We start from the raw sequence: 23,921 nt of genomic DNA, 5'->3' as shown, positions 1-23,921 counted from the left end.
ACTATTGCTGCTATGTTATAAATGCTTGTTATTAATTGGTCTTCTTTTTATAAGTTGAAGAGCAGAACAAATATGTAATGATGTTTGCGAGGAAGTTCCCCATACCCCTCCTTCTTTGTATTATGTTCCAGTGGAGATTGATTGCTTTGGAATGAACTGAAGGGAGCACTCCACTCCACTGTGAATAAGGGAGGAATAGAAAGTTGCAATACACTTCTGCAAAGCCTGTTCACAGCTTAGGGCTGATCACCTAACATACCGACTCCTGTGAAGATTAACAGAAAGATTATCAAGGTAAAAATCTAATCTTTCAATATTGTTTAGCGAGTCCTCTAAAACCCACCCAAAACCTACTGTACCTAGATGACACCTGCAGGCATAAGGGCTATTGTTGGGGTATACAGGTGGGTACAGTAAGTCTTGGGTAGGTTTTGGAGGGCTCACCATACAATATAAGTGGGTTATGATGAGATGTGTAACTGGGACTTATCATGTGACATTAATTGCCCCCGAGTGTCCTCTGCTCTTCTGAGATCTCTGGCCATCTGAAACTGTCATACAGGCTAATATACTGTATCCTTCACATCTTAGAGTGGGGGGGGATCGGTGATCACTGGGTGAGTAAGAGGGGGTCATGTCTTAATCCCTTCCAGTGGTCATCTGGTCAGTTTGGGCACCTTTTTAGCTCTTAGTTGTTTTTAAAACAGGTCTAGCCCCAAACATCTAAATGGATATTTTTTAAATGTTCGATTATCACTGCAAAACATCCAAGCCCAAAGCCCTCCCAAAACATGTCTTCAACACACCCCCTTGGAATTTAGACGAACAGGAGATGAACAGCCTAGAAAAACAGCTAAAATATGCGTTTTGATAAAAACTGATTTGGACATTTTTAGCAAGAAAAAAGTCCAAACGACACTTCATGCCATTTTTTAATGTTTTTCTCTTGAAAATTAGCCCCATAGTACCTTTCATCCAAAATGCTAACTATGATGATTATCCCAGGATAAAGAGGAGTGAAGACCCATTAGCGGACTAATCAAAATGATCCATCATGAACTAAATTTATGAATAATTACAATGGGGAATACTTCATCTTTTAAAAGGTTATGTTAAAGAGCAAAGTTAATTAGAACCTGGATTGTCCCATTAACAGATTAGTGAAGTGGTTCTTAAACCTATTCTGGGGGACCCCCAACCAGTCAGGTTTTTCAAGATATCCCTAACAATTATGCATGAGGCAGATTTGCATGCTTGTCACCTATTATATGCAAATATGCCTCATGAATATTCATTAGGGATATCTTGAAAACCTGATTGGCTGGGGATCCCCCAAGACTGGCTTAAGAACCACTGGATTAGTGATGTTCTCCTTTATAATTTTTCTATCCACATTCAATATAGTCATCCAAAACTAACTGGTAATATGCAATAATCCGAAAAGGATTACAAATCATTTTAAAAAGTAAGTAATCTATAAGCAATTAAAATGTCTTTCAAAACCTTTTAGGAAAGAGAGGATAATATGAAAAGCTGCTTTAAATTTATCAACCAACCTCTTCAAAGTTGTCAATCATGAAAAATATATTCGGGTAGCTGATCTTAGATTCTTCTCCTTTGCTGTCCATTGGGTGCTTGCTCGGAGATGCAAATACTTGCTAGAAATGAATTACAAGGTGTCATACACGCTTTAACATCATTGTGCAATGGTAGAAAACTTCCAGCTGTCAAGAATTCATACTGGTCAGGATTTCAGGATCTTTCATGAATATAATAGATATGTTTGCACTTGGTATGTGGATCTTGAAGGCTGGAGGTTCCCTATCCCTGCCTTATGGTTTTTATTTGCCAAAAATTAGGCAAATTTTTTAATGAATATATGGATCAAAGTATCCTTTCACCTAGACTATCTTTTTTGTAACATTAAACACAATATGAGCTAGGAATCTTCACACATTCAACCACATTTAAAGCACAGTTACTTAACTGTAACAGGTGTTATCCAGGGACAGCAGGCAGATGTTCTCACATGTGGGTGATGTCATCTATGGAACCCTCATAAATTTGTTACTGCTACTTCAATTAGCACAATTTCACACAATCCCTTAATAAGTAGTGCTAACTATAAGTCCAAGTCTTCCACACACTGAAAAATGTACACTATAAAATTATATATGTAACATAGCACATAAATACAAAGATATCTCTATTTTTTTGTAAGGATCTTCAGAACACCATCCGAGATGAAAAACTCCCGATTGCTTTAGTCTTCATCGATCCTATTACTGTGCTTATGAATACCAATGTAACTGTGATTTTTCTTTTTAGTTCATTTTCATTTTATACACCTGTGTGATATTAACATTTTAACCATCACTTATCTTGTGCGCCACCTCCCCCAACATGCATGTTTCAGAAAACCTTTCTTCAGGGTCGAGAGGTTATATTATCCTGCCTACAACTTTGATGAATTCATTAGAATGCCATGAAACAGTATAAGGTCCCAAGCCAGTGGAAGAAGTTTCAGAGGCAGCTTAGTATTGTAAAGGCCCTTCATGAATCTAGAAAAATGGAACCCGGCACAGACCGTCTAATATGAAATGTCACTTTAAGAAAATCACAAGACTGTCTGAACTGCGAATGCGTGGGTGCCTTCCCATCCGCTGCCAGCTCGCGGGATCATCAGTTCAGTAACAGAGCTAAGAAGTAGAGAATGACACGGTTACAAAATTCATCACCGTTCCCGTCCCCACGGATAACCGCGGGAAATAATCCCATGTCATTTTCTAGTGTCTAATTCAACCTCGGTCCTTCTACACCAGCATTCTTCAAAGCAAAGCTTGTGGGTCAGTGGTTGTGCCCAATTATACTCTGATTCTTCCCTCTCTCCTTAAAGAATGACATGAAGATGGTTTCCCGCGGTTATCCGCGGGGACGGGAACGGTGATGAATTTTGTCACCGTGTCATTCTCTACTAAGAAGTTAAGAAGGGGAGGTGGGCAGGTTGTGAGAATATCTACCTGCTACCCCTGGATAACATCAGTTACAGGTAAGTAACTGTGCTTTATCCCAGGACAAGCAGGCAGCATATTCTCACATATGGGGACTCCCCAGCTAACAAATAGGGTTAGAGGGAAATTGGCTTCTAATTTGAGATTAAACTTTGAAGAACTTTGTGACTGAACTGACTATCCTGTCTGGTAAGATTTTCCAAACAATAGTGAGTCATGAATGTGTGAACTGAGGACCAGGTGGCTGCTTTAAAGATGTCCTTAATTGGAGTGAAGCATAGATGGGCTATTGAAGTCACCATGGCTTGCACCTTATGTGCAATAACACGACTCTCTACCGTCAGACTGGTCTGAGCATAGCAGAATGAGATACAGTCCACTATCCAAGTGGAAATAGTTCTCTTGGTTATATAAATAACTGAGGAGTAGTTCTGTGAGGGTTGGTTCTATCCAAGTAGCAAGCTAGAGCACATCTGTAGTCCAATGTGTGAAGAACTTCCTCACTGGGATAAGCATGCGGCTCTGGAAAAAATACCAGATGATGGACTTGTTGAGATGATACTCCGATACAAATTTTGGGAGGAATTTCGGATGAGTTTGAAGAACCACCGTCAGGAAGAAAATGTAATATAAAGATGGACATGCTACTAGTGCCTAGAGTTCACTGATTCAGTGTGCTGACGTAAGAGCAATGAGGAAAACCACTTTCCAAGCAAGGTACTTGAGAGATGAAGTGGACAGTGGTTTAAATGGAGGCCTTATGAATGCTGAAAATACCATATTAATTCCTAAGCTGGTGGAAGAAGTTTCAGAGGCAGCTTGTATTCTAAAGGCCCTTCGTGAATCTAGAAAATCAGAGGATGTACTGCTAAGGGCTTGTTGTCCAGTGGTGTATGAAAACCACTTATAGTACTGAGATGAAACTCTCACTGAATTAATATTTAGTCCAGAATTAGAGAGGTGTAGAAGGTTAGTTAGTTTTATATTGTGATCTCCCCAACAAGCTCAGAACGGATTACAGGTTAACATCACATACTAATTTAACATACAGTCAAACCTTGGATAGCGAGTAACGTGGTTTACGAGTGTTTTGCAAGACAAGCAAAACATTTTCTCAAATTTTAACTCGATAAACAAGTGTCTTGCAGTAAGAGCACATACGTGCATCACGTCAACTATGCACAACATATGCGCGTTGCATCACTGATCGCATCTGAATGTAATACATGCACCCTCAGTTCAAGTGTGCACAACATACGCACATCTCATGCTGAGCATGGCTGAACTTAATAAAAGCATCATGCCCAATTCACCCAAGGGTTCTGAAGGAACTAAAGGAGGAAATAGCAGAACTACTGCAGCAAATTTGCAACCTATCTCTGAAAACAGGTGTGATTCCGGAGGATTGGAAGATAGCCAACGTAACGCCCATCTTTAAAAAGGGATCAAGAGGGGACCCGGGAAACTACAGACCGGTGAGTCTGACCTCGGTTCCGGGGAAAATGGCGGAAGCACTGATAAAAGAAAACATCGATAAACATTTTGAAAGAAACGAACTTCTGAAAACATAGACATCATATACCTAGATTTCCAGAAAGCCTTTGACAAGGTGCCTCATGAACGTCTACTCCGGAAACTGAAGAACCATGGGGTGGACGGAGACGTGCATAGATGGATCAGAAACTGGTTAGAAGGTAGGAAACAGAGGGTAGGGGTGAAGGGCCACTACTCAGACTGGAGAAAGGTCACGAGTGGTGTTCCGCAGGGCTCGGTGCTCGGGCCACTGCTTTTTAACATATTCATAAATGATCTAGAAACAGGGACGAAGTGTGAGATAATAAAATTTGCGGACGACACCAAACTATTTAGTAGAGCTCGGACAAAGGAGGACTGCGAAGAATTGCAAAGAGACTTGGACAAACTAGGGAAATGGGCAGAGAGATGGCAGATGAAATTCAATGTTGGGAAGTGTAAAGTATTGCATGTGGGAAGCAAAAACTCGAGGTATAATTATGTGATGGGAGGGAAGTTTTTGAATGAGAGTGCACAAGAAAGGGACTTGGGGGTGATGGTGGACATGACAATGAAGCCGACAGCACAGTGCGCAGCTGCCACTAAGAGAGCGAATAGAATGCTAGGTATAATCAAGAAAGGTATTACAACCAGAACGAAAGAAGTTATCCTGCCGCTGTATCGGGCAATGGTGCGTCCACATCTTGAGTACTGCGTCCAGTATTGGTCACCATACCTTAAAAAGGATATGGCATTGCTCGAGAGAGTTCAGAGGAGAGCAACACGACTGATTAAGGGGATGGAAAGCCTTTCATATGCTGAGAGATTGGAAAAATTGGGACTCTTTTCCCTAGAAAAGAGAAGATTAAGAGGGGATATGATAGAGACTTACAAGATCATGAAGGGCATAGAGAGAGTAGAGAGGGACAGATTCTTCAAACTTTCAGAAAATAAAAAAAACAAGAGGGCATTCGGAAAAGTTGAAAGGAGGCAAATTCAAAACTAATGCTAGGAAGTTCTTCTTTACACAACGTGTGGTGGACACTTGGAATACAATTCCAGAGGAAGTTATAGGGCAGAGTACAGTACTGGGGTTTAAGAAAGGTTTGGACAAATTCCTGCTGGAAAAGGGGATAGAGGGGTATAGATAGAAATTTACTGCACAGGTCCTGGACCTGTTGGGCCGCCGCGTGAGCGGACTGCTGGGCGCGATGGATCTCGGGTCTGACCCAGCGGAGGCATTTCTTATGTTCTTATGACTGTTCAAAACTAGTGAGATCTTGCAATACAAGTACGTACAGTGTTGTATTTTCTATTAAAGTTTTTGGGATGTGGAACTAATTGTCCAAGTTTCCATTATTTCCTATGGGGAAATTTGCTTTGATATACGAGCGCTTTGGATTATGAGCATGCTTCTGGAACAAATTATGCTCACAAACTAAGGTACCACTGTATCTATAATAATAAAACGCTAAGTGCGCATGCGCACTCTTAACACCGTGTTGCCTGATCTGTAGTTCCGTGGCCGGCAGAGTGCGCATGCGCGCTTACCATGCATCTCTCTGTCTTGCAGCGGGCTTGCAGGTTCCGGCCAGACAAAGTTCATTTTTTTGTTCATAGCCCCCGCCGCGGCTCCTCTATCAAACCTCACCAGAATCGGAGAAGACTTCCGACTCTGGCGGGGACCGAGAGAGGAGATTCAGCGTCGGCTTTGAACTAAAAAATGAACTTTGGCTGGCCGGAGCCGGTTAGCCCCGCTGAGAGACAGAGACATGGCTCCCTTACTGCCCCCCCTTCCCTTCCCACGGTCCCAACTACAAACCTGCCGATTCCAGCAGCGTGTGCAGCACTCTACACACGCTGCTTCGGGGCCTTCTATTGCCCTGATTTGCTCTGCCGCATCTCTGATGATGTCATCAGGCATGTGCCAGAGTAAATCAGGGCAGTAGAAGGCCCCGAAGCAGCGTGTGTAGAGTGCTGCACACGCTGCTGGAATCGGCAGGTTTATTGGGACTGCAGGAAGGGAAGGGGGAGGAGCAGTAAGGGAGCTGGCCAGACCGCGGGAAAAGAAAGGGGAGGTAGGGGAAATGCTGCTGCTGCACAGGGAAGTGGTGTGGGGGGAGGGAAATGGAGGGGTAGGGAATGCTGCTGCTGTGGCTGCTGCACAGGGAAATGGAGGGGGAGGGAATACTGCTGTGGCTGCTGCACAGGGAAGTGGGGGGAGAGAAATGCTGCTGCATAGGAGGCAGGGAGAGAGACAGATAGATAGAAAGAAAGACAGATAGCAGGAGGAAGGGAGACAAAAAGAAAAGAAGAAAGACACAGGGGCAGGGAGAGACACAGAAAGGCAGACAGTCAAAGGGAGAGAGACAGACAGAAAGAAAGACAGCGGGAGGGAAAGAGAGAGACGGAAATAAAGAAGACAGACATATATTCTAGCACCCGTTAATGTAACGGGCTAAAATACTAGTTTACTTATAATTTGGCATACTTATAATACAATGTGAAGATCTTAATTCAACATATCTATACAGAGGGCCTAGTTCCAATATTAATTTCTTATTTTTCACAAACTGGTTACAATTTGACATACGTACAATACAATGTGTGCATCCTAATTCAACATATAGAGGAATGGTTCCAATATACATTTATTTTATTTTCTTATACGGCAATAGGCAAGAGTTTAAGTGAAGAGATACGTTTTTATTGCTTTTCTGAAATTTAGGAGTCCTTCAAGGGATCTGTGGAGGCAATTGATTCCAGTAGCTTGGTAAGAAATGAGAATAGGATCATTGTTTATCATTATGTGATTGGGGGCACAAACAGGGGGTATTTGGAGCTGTGTTTCTTCCTGAGAGCGGCGTGGCCTGTTTGGCATGTATGGAGGAAACTTAGGTGACACGTAGTCTGGCACCATGTTGTGCAAGGATTTTTATGCCAGCATCAAGCCTCTTAAAGACAAAACGTTGGCAATGGGTAGCCAGTAGGTTGATAATAGAGCCTGGAAGACAGGGTCGTGGGCGGGAAGGTTCTTCTGGAGTCTGATTGCTACATTTTGTACATATTGAAGACGCTGTATATTCTTTGTTGGGAGACCATTGAATAGCGCACTGCAGTAGTCCATGTGGAGTGGATGAAGGCATAGAAAAGTTGGGTGATGTCGAGAAGTAGTTCCTTATTTTTTGGAGTTGTCGTAAGTAGTAGAATGAAGAAGAGATTGACTGAGAGATGTAGTTGGAAAGCAACAGGTTAGAGTGAAGGAGTATCAAGAGAGGTCTGCTGTTTGCCAGGGGCCAGGATCCGGGATGTCACTGCTTGCATTGACAGACTCATCAAGCCCCGAGACCACTTCCCCATGGTTCTAATCCACGTCGGAACCAACGACACCGCAAGGAGCAGCCCGGACAGCATACCTGAAGACTTCAGGGCCCTGGGGGAGAAGCTGAGGAGGATGGATGCGCAGGTAGTCTTCTCCTCGATTCTCCCAGTGAGGGGCAAGGGCAGAGCCAGAGAGGATCGAATACAAAGGGCGAACGACTGGCTGCGAGGATGGTGCAAGGAGATGAACTTCGGGTTTCTGCACCATGGAGAAGCATTGCAAGGACTACAGGGACACGACGGGCTACACCTAACCAGAAGAGGGAAGAATGTCCTTGGACACCGCCTAGCCCGCCTACTCCACAGGGCTTTAAACTAGGTAAGTCGGGGGAGGGTACAGGCACAAACAACATACCAGGCGAACTAAAATGCCAATACATTTATGAGGCTGAGGAAAGTAGACACCGAAATTCTGGGTCAGGGGTGAGTGCACACACTTTTGAGTCGGGAGTAGGGTCACATCATATTTATGGGTCACATTGTAATTCCGGGTCTAGGGGGAGTACACACTGTAGTTCTGGGTATATGGGGAGTACGCATTGTGGTTCTGAGCCTCAGGAAAGCACAAATAACACAAACAATGCTAAAGGTGTTCAAATAGCTCAAACAGGAATATCCCCACTGAGACATAACAAAAATATAACATGGAGGGCTATGTACGTCAACGCACACAGTTTAGGAAACAAGATCCTGGAATTGGAAACAGAAATAAGGAATGCCGACCTGGATGTGGTGGCGATATCCGAAACCTGGCTCACAGACTCCCACGGGTGGGACATGGTCATACCGGGTTACAACTTGCTTCACCGGGACAGAGAAGGTAGGAAGGGAGGGGGTGTAGCATTATATACTAAAGATGACATTAAGGTCACGAGAATCTCAGATGTCCAGTATACTGGGGAATCCCTTTGGGTTAATTTGGCCAGAGGGAAGGACAAATGCTTGTATCTTGGCGTAATTTACAGACCCCCAAGACAACAGGATGACCTGGATATGGAAATAATCGAAGATATAGAAAATATCACCTTGCGTGGGGACACAGTATTGCTAGGTGACTTCAACATGCCTGATGTGGATTGGGTTACACTTACCTCTGCTTCCGGCAGCAGCAGGAGGCTATTAAACTCTATGAAAAGAGCAAGCCTCAGGCAACTGGTGTTGGAACCGACAAGGGATCAGGCAATACTGGACCTGATACTTACCAATGGAGAAAGTGTCACAGAGGTCTCGGTGGGCGACACATTGGCCTCCAGTGACCACAACATGGTATGGTTCAATATCAGGAAAGGTTTCACTAAATCTACTACACTAACCAAAGTCCTCAAATTCAAGGACACAAATTTCAAAGAAATGGGAGACTTCGTTCACCAGGCGCTACAAAGCCAAGAAGAAACCGATAACGTGGAAGACATGTGGTCGACTTTGAAAGCAACCATACAAGAAGCAACAAACCGCTATGTAAAATCAGTAAGTAAATGGCGAAGGAACAATAAGCCACAGTGGTTTACTGCGGAGATCTCAGACCTGATCAAGGAGAAGAAAAAAGCATTCATCTCTTACAAACAATCAGGGAAGCAGGACTCTAGAGCAGACTACCTGGCCAAATCAAAAGCCGTCAAAACAGCAGTCAGGGTGGCTAAATTCCTCATGGAGGAGTCTCTAGCAAAGAACATCCAGAAGGGAGATAAATCCTTCTTCAGGTATATCAGCGATAGAAGAAAAAACTCAGGCGGGATTGTACGTCTTAGGAAACCAGACGGAGACTATGTGGAAAAGGATTCGGAAAAAGCCCAACTATTAAATGAATACTTCTGCTCAGTCTTCACCCGAGAAGCGCCAGGGCTCGGCTCTCAGCTACAGACAAGGGTTGGCTCAGTTGACCCGTTTAGTAACTTTGAGTTTACGCCCAGCAGTGTCTACGGTGAGCTGTCAAAGCTCAAGGTTAACAAAGCAATGGGGCCGGACAACCTGCACCCCAGGGTGCTTAGGGAGCTGAGTGATGTCTTGGCGGAGCCACTGTCCGCGCTCTTCAACCTCTCCCTTAGTACAGGCAGCGTCCCATTGGACTGGAGGACGGCTAACGTCATTCCACTCCACAAGAAAGGCTCAAAGATGGAGACAGCAAACTACAGACCAGTGAGTCTAACATCGATAGTGAGCAAACTAATGGAAACTCTAATCAAACACCAATTAGATAAGATCCTGGATGAGGAGAATCTACGGGATCAAAGACAACATGGATTTACTAAGGGGAGATCCTGCCAATCCAACCTGATCAGCTTCTTTGACTGGGTAACGGGGAAGCTGGATATTGGGGAGTCCCTGGGCATCATGTACCTGGACTTTAGCAAAGCATTCGATAGCGTACCACACCGCAGGTTACTGAGCAAGATGAGTTCTATAGGATTAGGTAACACATTGACGAAATGGGTTGGGAGCTGGCTTGGAGGTAGGCTCCAAAGGGTGGTGGTGAACGGCACCCCCTCCGAAATGACGGAGGTGATTAGTGGAGTACCACAGGGCTCAGTCTTGGGCCCAATCCTATTCAACATCTTTATAAGAGACTTGGCAGAAGGGCTTCGAGGTAAAATAACATTATTCGCCGATGACGCCAAACTGAGTAATGTAGTGGGCAAATGCACAACAGACGAAGATTCAGTGCCCGACAACATGATGCACGACCTACTCCTACTGGAGCGATGGTCTAGGACATGGCAACTCAACTTCAATGCCAAAAAATGCAAAGTTATGCACCTGGGCAGCCAGAATCCATGCAAGTCTTATACCCTTAATGGCGAGATCCTAGCAAAAACGGTAGCAGAACGAGACTTGGGGGTAATCGTCAGTGAGGACATGAAGTCTGCCAATCAAGTGGAGCAGGCTTCGTCCAAGGCAAGACAAATCATGGGCTGCATACGAAGGGGTTTCGTCAGTCATAAGGCGGAAGTCATTATGCCATTGTATAGATCTATGGTGAGGCCCCACCTGGAATACTGTGTGCAATTCTGGAGGCCGCATTATCGCAAGGATGTGCTGAGACTGGAGTCGGTGCAAAGAATGGCCACCCGGATGGTCTTGGGACTCAAGGATCTACCATACGAAAAACGGCTTGACAAATTACAGCTATACTCGCTCGAGGAGCACAGAGAGAGAGGGGGGGACATGATCAAGACGTTCAAGTATCTTACGGGCCGCATCGAGGCGGAGGAAGATATCTTCTTTTTCAAGGGTCCCACGACAACAAGAAGGCATCCGTTGAAAATCAGGGGCGGGAAACTACGAGGTGACACCAGGAAATTCTTTTTCACTGAAAGAGTGGTTGATCGCTGGAATAGTCTTCCACTACAGGTGATTGAGGCCAGCAGCGTGCCTGATTTTAAGGCCAAATGGGATCGGCACATGGGATCTATTCACAGGGCAAAGGTAGGGGAGGGACATTAAGGTGGGCAGACTAGATGGGCCGTGGGCCCTTATCTGCCGTCTGTTTCTATGTTTCTATCCCTAAGCTGCGTGCTTGGTCCTTTGCAGATATGGTAGTTGATTCCCAGAGTAGAGTGGGTAGAAAGGCTACAAAATAAACCCACCAGAATGTTTGAAATAAAATGTCTGATTGGGCAGGAAAAGCAAATCAAATTGATTCAATAGGCCAAATCAAATCAAAATTTTTTTCCCTGAATCGGGCAGCACTAGTCAGCACAAAATGTTATGCTATGTTTATTTCATTTGTTATACCGCATCACCATATTACAGACCTCAGCAGTTTACATTCAAATATCTGGACACACCAAGCTCAATGTACAGAGGCATTCAGTTGTTGCTTCTTTGCTGGACAAAATGCTTGGGTTGCAGCAGCATTGTAGGGGGAACAGTGCTTGTATTTCTTAGCTTTCTTACGTGGTTCCCCTGATGGCAGCAGCACTGAAGTAGCTGAGGTAGAGCTGGATGGTTAAGTCGACTGCCCTGGAGTAGGGCTACAAAAAGAAGCCTCAGCATTGGAATTAGCCATCTTCAATACCACTTCAAAATTGACCTGAAAATCTAGAAATTAAATCGGGAGGTGAACGACACCAAGAGAAAAACCGCCGATACGAAGTTCCCCAGAAAGGAGAAGGAGGCAGCTAGTAGGCTGAGGCCTAAAAGTACTCCTTTCAGCAATACTAGCAAATAAAATAAATGTAAAATATATGCAATACAGGAAGGCACAAAACATACCTGCAGAAAATAAACACGTATAATATAGCTAAGTTAAAAACGCATACGATACATGCTGAAAAGAGTGAACTAGAGAGTTGCATGCAGACAGAAATGAAACCCGTCCCTGCTGAAATCAAACCTAACCACACAAGTAATCTCTTCTGTCCCCGCTTATCCCCATAAACTTCAGAAGTAGTTATTTCATTTAATTATGCTACTGAATTAAAGGCTCTGGTAGAGACCCATTTATAAATAAGCAAAGATACTTTATTAATTTGGAAATATTAATTGGGAAGAATGCATACTTTGTAAACGAGTCTCTGCCATAGCCTCTAATGTAAATATAAAATATAAATACTTCAGCTGATGAGGCCCCTCAAGCTATGTCAGATGAGGGGGTCACTTTTGCCAAGCTTGACAGGCAGCAGTAGCAATCCTGAGTCACAGATGCTGGCACCTCAGTGGCTCAGGGATGCTGCCAGCAACTGCTACGCTTGATGGAAGGAAGTTCTGGTCACCTTTGGAAGAGAATCTCAGCCGGCGGTGCTTGGAGATCACCACAGCAAGGGTCAGTAAATACTTCAGCACTGGAGAAATAAAACTAGAAATGCATTTCCTTTCCTTTTGAGCATACTACAAAGACATCTTACTATATACACTTCCCAAAGCTAACATATTTAAGTCAATAAATTCTTTTCTTTTTACACCTTTGTTGTCTGGAGATTCATTTTTCCATCAAGTTTGTCCCAGTTTCTCTTTTTTCGGATTCTTGTCCTATGCAAACTCTTCAAGAAATTGCTGTCCATTGGTTCCCCCACCATAGTCCAGCATTTCTCTCTTCCCTCCCATTGTACAGCATCCTCCCTCCCTTCTATCCTGGATCATTATCCCTCTTTTTTTCCACTTCCCACTCCTACATAGCATTTCTCCTCTCTCCTCCACCCCTATGCACAATGTCTCTCTCTCTCTCTCTGTCCATTATCTCTCTCATGCCATCCCTTGCTGCAAATGAAATGAGGAAAGAGAGGGCTCTAGGGTGCATCTCTCTCATCCCCTCTACTGCCACATCCAACATTTCTCCCTCTCTCAACCCTTGGACCATGTGTAGCATCTTTTGCTTCTGCCCACCAACCCCATGCCCAATATGTCTCCTTCTATCACCCTCTCCAGCACCATGCCACATCTCTCCCTCCATTCGCTCCCCCATTATGTCCAAAATTCCTCCCTCTTGTATCCCTTTCAATCTGTCCCACTGTTCCCTCTACACCACCATATCCAACATGTCTCCCTCATCTTTTTCTTCCCATGCAACTCTACCTCATTCCTCTCCCTCCCTATGCCCAACAATTCTTCTTTCACCCATTCCCCATGTGCATCATCTCTCATTCCCTCTCACTCACACCCATGCCCAACAATTCTCCCTTTCTATTCCCTCCCCTACCTCAGCATCTTTCCCTCCCCTCCATCCTATGAACCGTTTCTGCCCCCTTCCTCTCTCTCTTCCTTGTCCCAAGTTAATGCCCCTTTCCTTTTGTGTCCCAAGTTTTTGCCCCCTTCCCTCCAGCCTTTGTCCCAAGTCTGTGCCCCTCCCGTGCTCTAACACGGTCCCTCCTTTATTCCAAGTTCATGCCACCCTTCTCTCTCTCCCTTCCTTGGCCCAATGCGCGCACACGCTCACTACTTTCTGTGGTCCAATTACTTCCATGTCCCCCTCCTGCAAGACTGTACTGGAGCAGTCCATGTCAGTCACCTCATTCCTACCTTCCAGCCACACTTTCTTCTTGGCAGAGCCACGGTTCCTGCACGTTGCATGTCACTGACCCAGAAGCCTTTCCTCTGACGTCAGCTCTGACATCGGAGGGAAGGCTTCTGGGAAAGCTGCAATAGGCATGCTAGGAGCACTGCACACTGCTTTGCGAAGGGGTTGAGTGCAGCTAGAGGGCAGGAAAAGGAGGCCCTACTGAGGTAACTTGAGCCCCTTGAGGTGCCTCCATCCCCGCGGGATCCCTGCAACCCTGGGGAGCCCTGTGGGGTCCCTGAAGGATCCCTACAACTCTGGGGGGAACCCCATGGGTTCCGTGGAATCCCCATCATCCCTGTTCCCATGCAGCTCTCTATTGTGTACAGAAAATCAAAAGATGGCTTCTCTGCTCTACAGAAAACAAAGAACTGATGGTTGCATGAGCTGGCAGTGGGCGAGAAGGTACATTCTTTTGATGTCTTAAAGTGACAATTCACTTTAGATGGCCAGTGCCGGTTTCCATGGATAACGTCACCCACATGTGAGAATATGCTGCCTGCTTGTTCTGGGATAATCAAGGATTTTTCTTAAAAGCAAAGCAAAAATGTTTAACCTTTTATCACTATTCATCTTTTTTATTTTAGCTAAACACTTAACAATCATAAATAGCAAACCAATAGGTATATTAGGAAATGATTATAGCCATTCTTGTGATGCATATTGTTTGTGTGCCCCAAAGAGAATTCATGTTTATAGTTTCTCTTTTATTTCAATTGCATTACCTTCTCCCACCCTCAAGCACTATTAATATTCTACTTAGAAAGATAATGCGAAGAGTCACATACAAGCGCATATTCAACACACTACTCACCAAAGACATGGAATGGACAACTAGCAACCATCAAGGCAGAGTACAACTATCTCAGATTTCGGAAAAAGCTAAAAACTCATCTTTTTGAGGAAATGCACTCCACAGACAAATAACGTTAGGCATAACAACAATGAAGACCCCCACATTAATTATCAAGTATCACAAGGCTCTCCTTTACCCTCACAAAACTCACCCTCCCTTTCTGCCCTATTTAACATGAATGGATGGTACATTAATCCGCTAGTTATCTGTCCACTGTCTTCTCTACTCCTTTTAACAGCCGACTACTTTGTGTTTATATGCTCTTCGCCTAATATGTTGCTTGCTTTATAATTGCTATGTACACCAAATCGTGTTTTATGTTACTTGCTCTAAACTTCTACGTACTTCTAATCACGTTGTACTTCTCCTGAATTGTAAGTCACCTTGAACCTCGCTAAGTACAGAGCGACTCAGAAATCGTTGATTAGAACTTACTAGAGTCAAAAAAGAACAAGCATCTCAAATTCCTTAAACAGCTAAGCAGAACTTTAGTTTTACAAAATATTCCATTTCTCAGGTATTTAATGACTATTCATTGCCATACTTAGAAGCAGGTACTGGTTTACGTTCATTGAGATAGCAAAAATATAAGTTTTATTTGGGCCATTTTCCCCTAGGAGCAGCTCCAGGTTTGCAGCTCTGTTCATGAAGCGATTCACCTAAAGAAGTATACAGAAGGCACAAATTGACTAACAAAATTGTAAGTTTTAACAGCATAATAGTAAAATCAAATATAAGCATGAATATAAACTTGGAAATGACAAATTGAATCCCATAACCGGATTAATTTGCTCACATAACTAATTTCTTCATTTCTCTTCTTATTAATACTCCTGTTCTTTGTTTGTCCAATGCTATTTTATTCAGAGGAAATTATTTACTAATGGCTACAGTAAACGACCCCTTTAATGTCGCTGTGTTTCATAGAATTAAAAAGGTTTACCTCTGTAATTCTAAATTGAAACCAGCATTCAAAAATCTCCTTTGATGCTATCTTGCCTTGTTGAGGGAGAATGAGTTTCCAACTGAAGAGCATGGATGGTCACCAGAAGCTGCCCGTTGAATCCCCCAAACGACTGCAGTGGCCCAAAAAGCATCAGAGAGGTAGAGAGAGTTGGGACCAGCATGTGAAAAATGATCTGTGCCCTTTACAGCGACTGTGGCGACCATCTTTCAGAACATCAGGAAGCAAGCAGAATGTTGAGGCAGCCCCTCATCCACCAGGAACTGCCCAAATGACCGTAGCAGTCCAAAAAGCATCAGAGGAGTGGAGAATTGGAGCTAGCATGGGACAAATCACTGCATCTCCCTGACACTGAGGTCACTTGTGGCACCCGCAGCACCCATCTTCCAGAGCATTGGGAAGCAAGCAGGACATTGGGGCAGCCCCTCATTCCAAAGGAGCAGCCCATTGAAACTCCCAAATGACTGCAGTGGAAAGAGTTGGGGCTGGCATGGGAGAATCACTGCATCAATCATTTGTTATCTATGTTATGCTTCCTTTTGGCCATATGTTGTCTTAGCCCATTCTCTTTGATTTGTTGCCTTCTTTCTTTTATCTATAGGTTGCCAGGTTCCTTATGTTATTCAATGTCCCCTTTTTCATACCAAATGTTTTCTCTGCACTCGCATGTACTGCCTTCATGAATAAGGTCCATTGCTCTTCAATGTCAGCTGCCAGCTCTAATAGATGAAACCTGTTGTGAAGTTTCAGACAGAAGTTTCCAACAGTCATAGGATCCATCAATGTTTCCACCACAAGGTAATTTCTTCTCTCTTCTCTCTCCCCTCTATACCGATTAATTTGTCCTTTTGATCTCTCTCTCCTCAACAATGAATTTCCTGTCCTATTAATTCTCTTTCTTCCTCCCCTCTTAAAGTCAATTCAATTTGTTACCTTTGCTTAATCTTCTGTAAACCGCATAGAACTTCACAGTATTGCGGTATATAAGCTGTTGTTATTATTATTATTATTAATTTCCCCTATGATGTTTTCAAAAGCATAATTTCAAAAATGCTTCTCCAGATACTGGCTGCATATATGTAGAATGACTTTATAAAATTACCTCTATACCCCAGTTTCTATATATGGCACACAACTGTGAGCACAATTTTGGGTACATGGCCAGTTTGCGCACACAATTTAAATTGGCAACGAACCAATGGTTAGAGCATCTTAAGGTTGTGAGTTTGAACCCACTCTGCTACTTGTGACTCTGGCCCAAGTCACTTAATCCCTCCATTGCCCCAAGTACCACAGTTAGATTGTGAGCCTGACAAGACAGATAGGGAACATCCTTAAGAGTACCTGATCACTATTCAATGTATTGTAACTTTGGATGAATTTTCATGAAATGGTGGTAAATAAATCAGCCCCCATAATTGGGCACTAATAATTCATTGACACTAATTGGCAATAATTAGATTTTACGTATGCATCTTGTTAAGTGCTATTCTTTGAAAATGTGTACATAAATTCTTGTACACGGATCCAAAAGGGGGAGTGGCTATGGCAGGGGACTGGATAAGCCAAATGGCATTTCTAGGGATTCGTATACAGTGTTACAGAATATACCAAGATCTACACCTAATTTAGATATAGGAATTTATCAGGTTTCAGATGGGTATGGATCCTGGTGCTAAGCGCTATTCTATAAAAGGCATCCAACTCGGAGAGCCATTTAAAGAATAGCATTTAGTGCTCATTTTTTTCAGCACCAATTTTCAGCATCATTAATAGAATTTGTAAATTCCTATTAAGAGACATGGAATAGGCTGGGAATGTGCTTTGCAGTTAGTGCTCAATAACAACAATGCAATTGTTAATTTCAACGCCAAATATATAGCTAACGTCATTTTGTGCTAGCAGGGGTGCTGTCAACATGTAGTGGTGACCAATGTACCATGTTAGGCATGGCTGCCTTCCCAAAATCAGGGCAGGATTAATTCTTTGAGGGCCCCTAGGCACACAAGTACACTGGGCCCCCTAGCCCTGCCCGGCCCACACCCCATCCCCATTCCCTGCCATGTCCCCATTTATTTACCTGTTTTCTTATTTACTTCTTTATTTCCACTTGTATTTCTTTTTTTCTTTTATTATAAAATTAAAAAAACAACAACAAAGATTACCATACCAGTGCCAGTGCTGGATGAAAGGGTAGTTGAGAAAAGGACAGATGGTGGATCTGGGGGTCCATTGCTGCAGCAGCGGATATGGACATGAAAAAAAGAAAAAGATGCCAGACCTCCAGGGGAGGGAAGGGAAACAGAAGGGGAGGACAGAGGTAGAAGATGGATGGTTAGCACGGAGAAAGAAGAAAACGACAAATGGGCAGGAGACCCTGGCAAGCAAGTTATCAGAAGACAGCCAGAGTCTGGGACCAACAAAATGTAGAAAAAATAATTTTATTTTCTGTTTGTGATTACAATATTTATTTTGTTTACACCACAGAGCTGGTGTGGGGTTGGAGATGTTGTAACCCTATACTTCTACTTAGTCTACTTAGCCTTAGTCACTTAGGGACCCTTTTATTAAAGGTGCACATTTAGCGCGTGCTAAATTGGTTAGCATACCTTAATTAAATGACCCCTAATTATCTTAATTAAAAATTCAGCCCGCGGCATAGCCTTTTTTTTAGATTTCGGCCCCTTATGTGATTGAGTTTGACACCCCTGTTCTAAGTTGTCCAACTTTAACCCATATGTATGTATAAACAGCCAAATCTGTAACTCCTCTGGTACATGTCACTCCATGTATGTTAATTTGTAACAAAACAACAAGGCAAGTGGTCCACCAAAGAATCCAGACAATAAAGAGATTCAAAACAGGTTTATTCAAGGTGCTCCCAGGTACCATGCCTGATGCAGTTTGCCAAATAAGGCTGTGTCAATGCTAACAGAAAACCATGTCTTTCATACACACAGGACACAGAACCACCCTCACCCAGTATGGAATAAGTAATCACAAATTAAATCCCCCCCTTTTTTTTTTTTTTTTTTACAAAAACACGGAAGAAGTTTTTAGCGCTGGCTGGCAGGCTGAATGTTCTGCGCTGTTCTGATGATTATAGGAATTCTATGACCATCGGAGCAGTGCAGAGCATTCAGCATGCTGGCTTATGTACAAACCGAAGGAATGGTACAGTTTAGGGGGGTGAAGAAACAGTGGTGCATATCACCCAAAACTGAATAAAATATAAAGATAGCAGAAGTAAATTTGAAAAAAAAGAGAAACAACAAATCACTTTACAAATTAACAAATAAAAATAAAACAAAAAATGGAAAATAAGATAATACCATTTTATTGGACTAATACATTTTTAAATTAGCTTTTAGAGGTCAAACCCTCTTTCCTTAGGTTAGTAAAGTATAATGCTGTTACAGTATCCTGTCCTGACTGAGGAAAGAGAATTTGGTCTCTGAAAGTTAGTTAAAAATGTATTAAAATTAGTCCAATAAAACAATCACCATATTTCCATTTTTTATTTATAAACATTTATCAACACAGCTATAATATTATTTTATCCTAAAGCAAAAAAATTGAGGATCAAGATGGCATCGGGAGTGGACGCCAGAACGAGTGGTGCCTGGTGCCGTGTTTGCGAGTCTCTTTACTGCAGTGATATGAGGAAGAGAAAGGGAGTTCTCCGCTTTGCCCCTCCAGCGATGGAGTCCCCTCAACGACTGGTCCAGACGATGCTTACGAGCATCTTTGCCCGTTCGAGTGAAGTGACCCAAACTACCTTGGGGGAGAACCCAGAATCTTTAGGGGACCTTAGCGCAGCGAACTGGGCTTCATTGAGCCCAGAGCTGAGGCTGGTTCCTCCCCAACCCTGGAAGTACTCCAGTGCAGGGAATGTCTGGAGTCCTAAAGCCCCAAGAGGGAGAGCTTGACCCCAGTAAAGGAGGGACATTTCTACTGAACCCTTTGGAAGAAGGTGGAGATGGGAATCATCAGCAGTCTCCCTGCAACACAGAGGAAGAGGTGAGAGGTGCTTCGGGAGGGAATGTTATCAGTTTTGGGGAGATGAAGACACCAGAGAAAATAGATCTGGAGGCGCTGTGGCAGGCCATATCAGTCATGGACTCCAACCTTAAATCGAGTCTTTCTACTATTAAAACAGACTACAGAACTGTCTTTTCCAAGGTGGAACAACAGGGGGTACTTCTAACTAATTTGAGTGAAAAGTTGGAGAACCAAGAAAATAATTTGAATGAAGTAAAGAAAGTGCAAATGGAACTGGTCAAAGAGAGATCTTATGTTTCTCGTAAGATGGAGAACTTTGAAAACCAACTGAGGAAAAATAACTTAAGATTTTTGAATTTTCCAAAGTTCCTATTATATCACCAGTTGAGATGGCTAGAAAATATTTCCGTGAAACTTTGGCCATTCCATCAGAAAATTTATCTCCAGTTGTTAGAGCTTATTATTTGAATATAAAGACACCACAAGGGGAATCTAGTTTCAAGTTTCAAGTTTATTAGGATTTTATATACCGCCTATCAAAGTTATCTAAGCGGTTTTTACAATCAGGTACTCAAGCATTTTCCCTCTCTGTCCCGGTGGGCTCACAATCTATCTAATGTACCTGGAGCTACTCCTACAGAAATCCCAGTCCTCCATAGCCCCAGGTACGTTAGATAGATTGTGAGCCCACCGGGACAGATAGGGAAAATGCTTGAGTACCTGATTATAAAACCGCTTAGATAACCTTGATAAGCGGTATATTAAAAAAAACCTAATAAAAATAGAGCAGTGGACATTAATTTGTCTTCATTTCTGGAAAATTCCCTTGAGCTGTTAACTCTAGTCTTGGAAAGTGATAGGGAATTTATCCTCTGCTTGTATTTTCATCATATAAATGATAAGTTTTTAGGCTCAAATGTTCGTGTTTTTTCAGATTTTGCTCAGATGTAGGAAAGAATTATTGTCCTTGAGACCAAGCGTTCTGGCTCTAGGGGCTACATTTCTTGTTAAATTTCCTGCGAAGTGGTACATATCTTATAAAGATAAGAATTTTCTTTTCTTTGAGCCTAAACAACTTTTAGAATTTATTGGCTCAAAAGAAAGGCTAGTAACCATGTCTAATGATATATGACCTTCCATCTGGCAGTAGTACGGGAATCTAATGCCGTGACCTTAAGTTAATTTTTGTTATTTCTGATTGGAAGTTTATTTCTTTTCCTGATCCTTATTTTTGTGGACTAAATAAGAGTTAGTTAATTGTTTCCTTTATATGCTATATGGTAAGTAATTTCTAGATCTGTAGCAAGTAGCAAAAAGCAATGCTTGTATGTAAAATTGAATATCTTATAAATAAATTTTAAAAAATTTAAAAATAGAATTTTTTTTTCTACCTTTGTTGTCTTGATTTTCATATAGGCTCTCTATCAGTTGAATTATGTGTTTGGGTATTCCCATTCGCACTAGAGTTCTCCATAGTTTATTGTAATCCATACAGTCAAAAGCTTTGCTGTAGTTGATGAAGCAAAGGTATTCTTTGGTTTTTGGTATTCTTTGCTCTTCTCCAGTATTCATCTAACATTGGACTAGGACTCAAAATCGAGTTGATGGCACCTAACAACCTTTGTCGCCCAGTTTCTGCTTTCCTCATCTTGTCATTTTCTTCCTGCCATCCACTGTCTGCCCCTTCCAGAAACTGTCTGCCAACCCCCTTCCATCTTTCCATTTCTCCTTCTGCCCTCCCCCACCCTCTTGGTCAGGCATCCATCTTCTTCCCTCTGGTCCCCTCAAGGTCTGGCATCTCTCTCCTTCCATCCCCCTCTCTCTTCTCATTTCCTCCACTCAGATTTAATATTTCTGTCTCCTTCCCCCTCACCCCTCCCATGCTCTGGTATCTCTCTCTTCTCTATTTTCTGTTTCTGTCTAAATTAAATTCTCTCTTACTATTCAGTCCTCAGTTTCCTTCTTTTCACTGTGTCTACCTACAGATTGCCACCACTTTCCTTCACCCCTCCACCATCTCACTAACTTTCTTCTTCCCCACATCCAGCATATGCCCTTTTTCTTTATCCCCTCCTTCCATCCAGGACGTGTTCTCTTTCTCCACTTCCATTCAGCATCTGCTCTCTTCTTTTTCTCCCTTCTCCCTACTTCCATCATCTGCCCCTTTCTCTCCTTCTCTTCCTCCACCCCAATTCCATCGTGTTATCCTGCCTTCTCACCGCTGCTGCTTTCCCACAAGCTCCTGACGCTGAAAGCACAAGTTCTCCCCACTCTCATCATCTGCCCCTTCTCTCTCTCTCCCTTCTCCCCACTCCCATCTGCCCTCTTCTCTCTCTCTCCCCACTGACATCCATCTGCCCTCTTCTCTTTCTCCCTTCTCCCCACTTCCATCATCTGCCCCTTTCTCTCCTTCTCTTCCTCCACCCCAATTCTAACACGCTATCCTGCCTCCTCACCACTGCTGCTTTCCCACATGCTCCTGACGCTGACAGCACAAGTTATCCCCACTCCCATCATCTGCCCTCTTCTCTCTCTCTCTCCCTTCTCTCCATTTTCATCATCTGCCCACTTAACCTCTCCCCTAGTTGGCCCATCTCCCTCCCCCTCACCTTCACAGGTCACATTTCCAATGTTTTCTTTGTCAAATGGGCCCCGGCTTTGACAACAAATATTATCTTGCAAGCGGTGCTCGGCCCAAAGCTTCCCCTCTGACATGAGCCTCTAAGGAGGAAACAGGAAGCTGCATCAGAGGGGTCGCTTTGGGCCGAGCACCGCTTACAAGATAATACCAAGTTTCCCCGAAAATAAGACAGTGTCTTATTTTAATTTTGGGTCCAAAAAACGCATTAGCGCTTATTTTTGGGGATGTCTTATTTTTTTCATGCACAATGACCATCTCTCCGTTCCTATCCTCCACCTCAATTCTTCCTCTTTCCTTTCTCTCCCCCACATGTGCATCTTTCCTCCCCTCTTACCCATCCCTTTGTGCCTTCCTTCTGAAGCATCTTTCTATCCCTTCCCCCCTGTAAAGCAGAACCCTTGCACAGCATTTTTCTATCCCTCTCTCTCTCCCATCCCCCCGAAGAACTTGTCCATGTTTTAAGTTTCAGGCAGACTCACATTAACCACTACAGCGGGAGACGAGTGTGCAGAAAGCAGATGTTAAGCGCCATGTATATAAGAATATGAAAACAAGATAAATCTGTAGAAGGATTAATAAATCAACAAGTAGGTATGACTAAAGTGGAAGATGCTTTTTCTTCTAAGGCTGCCTGCTCAATGTTACACTTCCTATCTCCACCTCTTTTTCATTGATTTCTTTTCCCTTTGTAAAATAACTCCACTTCTTATGGGGACACCACCACTTGGATGATTGACAGAACTTTCAGATAGGCATAAACTCACAAGCCTAGCCTAATAGAAAATGAATTCAAATCTCTGAAGTTGTAGCCATTATGGGAGTCTAGGTATTTTACCTCCTATAGACATTTACATTTTTATTTCGTTTGGTATTAAAATATTTAAATACAGACTAACCTCTTAAGCAAAATACATGACTAGGCCATCACCTGAAGTCAAGGTGAGCGGGTGTGAGGATTTCCCTTTCCCGCCCTCAATCCAGTATTTCTCTACCTCTTTCTTTCCCCATCCTTCCCCCTCCCAGGTGCCAACTTTTCGATATCTCAACTCTCCCCCTCCCGGGTGATTCAACTTTTCGATATCACAACTCTCCCCCCCTCTCTACGTACCCTTTCAAAAACTTCATTTTCCACCCACAAATCACTGTTACCGTAGGGAGTCGCGAGTCTCATAAGCTGCGTGTGCCAGCTCCTTACCCACACGGTCCACTCCAACCTATAACAGAAATTTCATGAAAAAAGAAGCTATGGAGTTGGTGTATGCTGCTCGTGTGAACTGAGGCTCCTCCTGGCAGCAGCATTCTAAACAGGCCGCTTTGCGGCCTCCTGCCGGTGATTCTCTCTGTCGTGTCACTGATGGTGTCATCAGTGATGCGGCAGAGGGAATCACTGGCGGGAGGCTGTGAAGCAGCCTGTTTAGAGTGCTGCTGCCAACGCTGCTGGATGGAGGTTTGTTGGTCGTCTCACGGTGGAAGGGTCGTCAGGGTTCACATGGGAGGAATAGGAGGGTCAGCGGGGGTTGGGGGGGTGGGGACTATGCTGCTGCCACCGAATCCAGCAAGGG

The 23,921-nt window shown here is 43.4% G+C and overlaps 1 protein-coding gene across 3 annotated transcripts in view; it reads right to left on the bottom strand.

Annotated features, from left to right (window-relative positions):
* The window catches only part of KIAA0930 (KIAA0930 ortholog), a 218,875-nt gene that overhangs the window by 115,350 nt on the left and 79,604 nt on the right, over positions 1–23,921 (bottom strand). For 2 of the 3 annotated variants that reach the window (XM_033951705.1, XM_033951706.1), the window contains exon 5: positions 1,557–1,658. The exons of the other annotated variant lie outside the window; for it this stretch is intronic. In XM_033951705.1, the coding sequence (XP_033807596.1) occupies positions 1,557–1,658 (102 nt within the window). The remainder of the gene's footprint in view (positions 1–1,556; positions 1,659–23,921) is intronic. 3 annotated transcript variants of the gene reach the window in all.

The sequence above is a fragment of the Geotrypetes seraphini genome, chromosome 7 (assembly GCF_902459505.1).
Source record: "Geotrypetes seraphini chromosome 7, aGeoSer1.1, whole genome shotgun sequence".
NCBI classification, from domain to species: Eukaryota; Metazoa; Chordata; class Amphibia; order Gymnophiona; family Dermophiidae; genus Geotrypetes; species Geotrypetes seraphini.
This window is presented reverse-complemented; position numbering and strand designations above follow the sequence as displayed.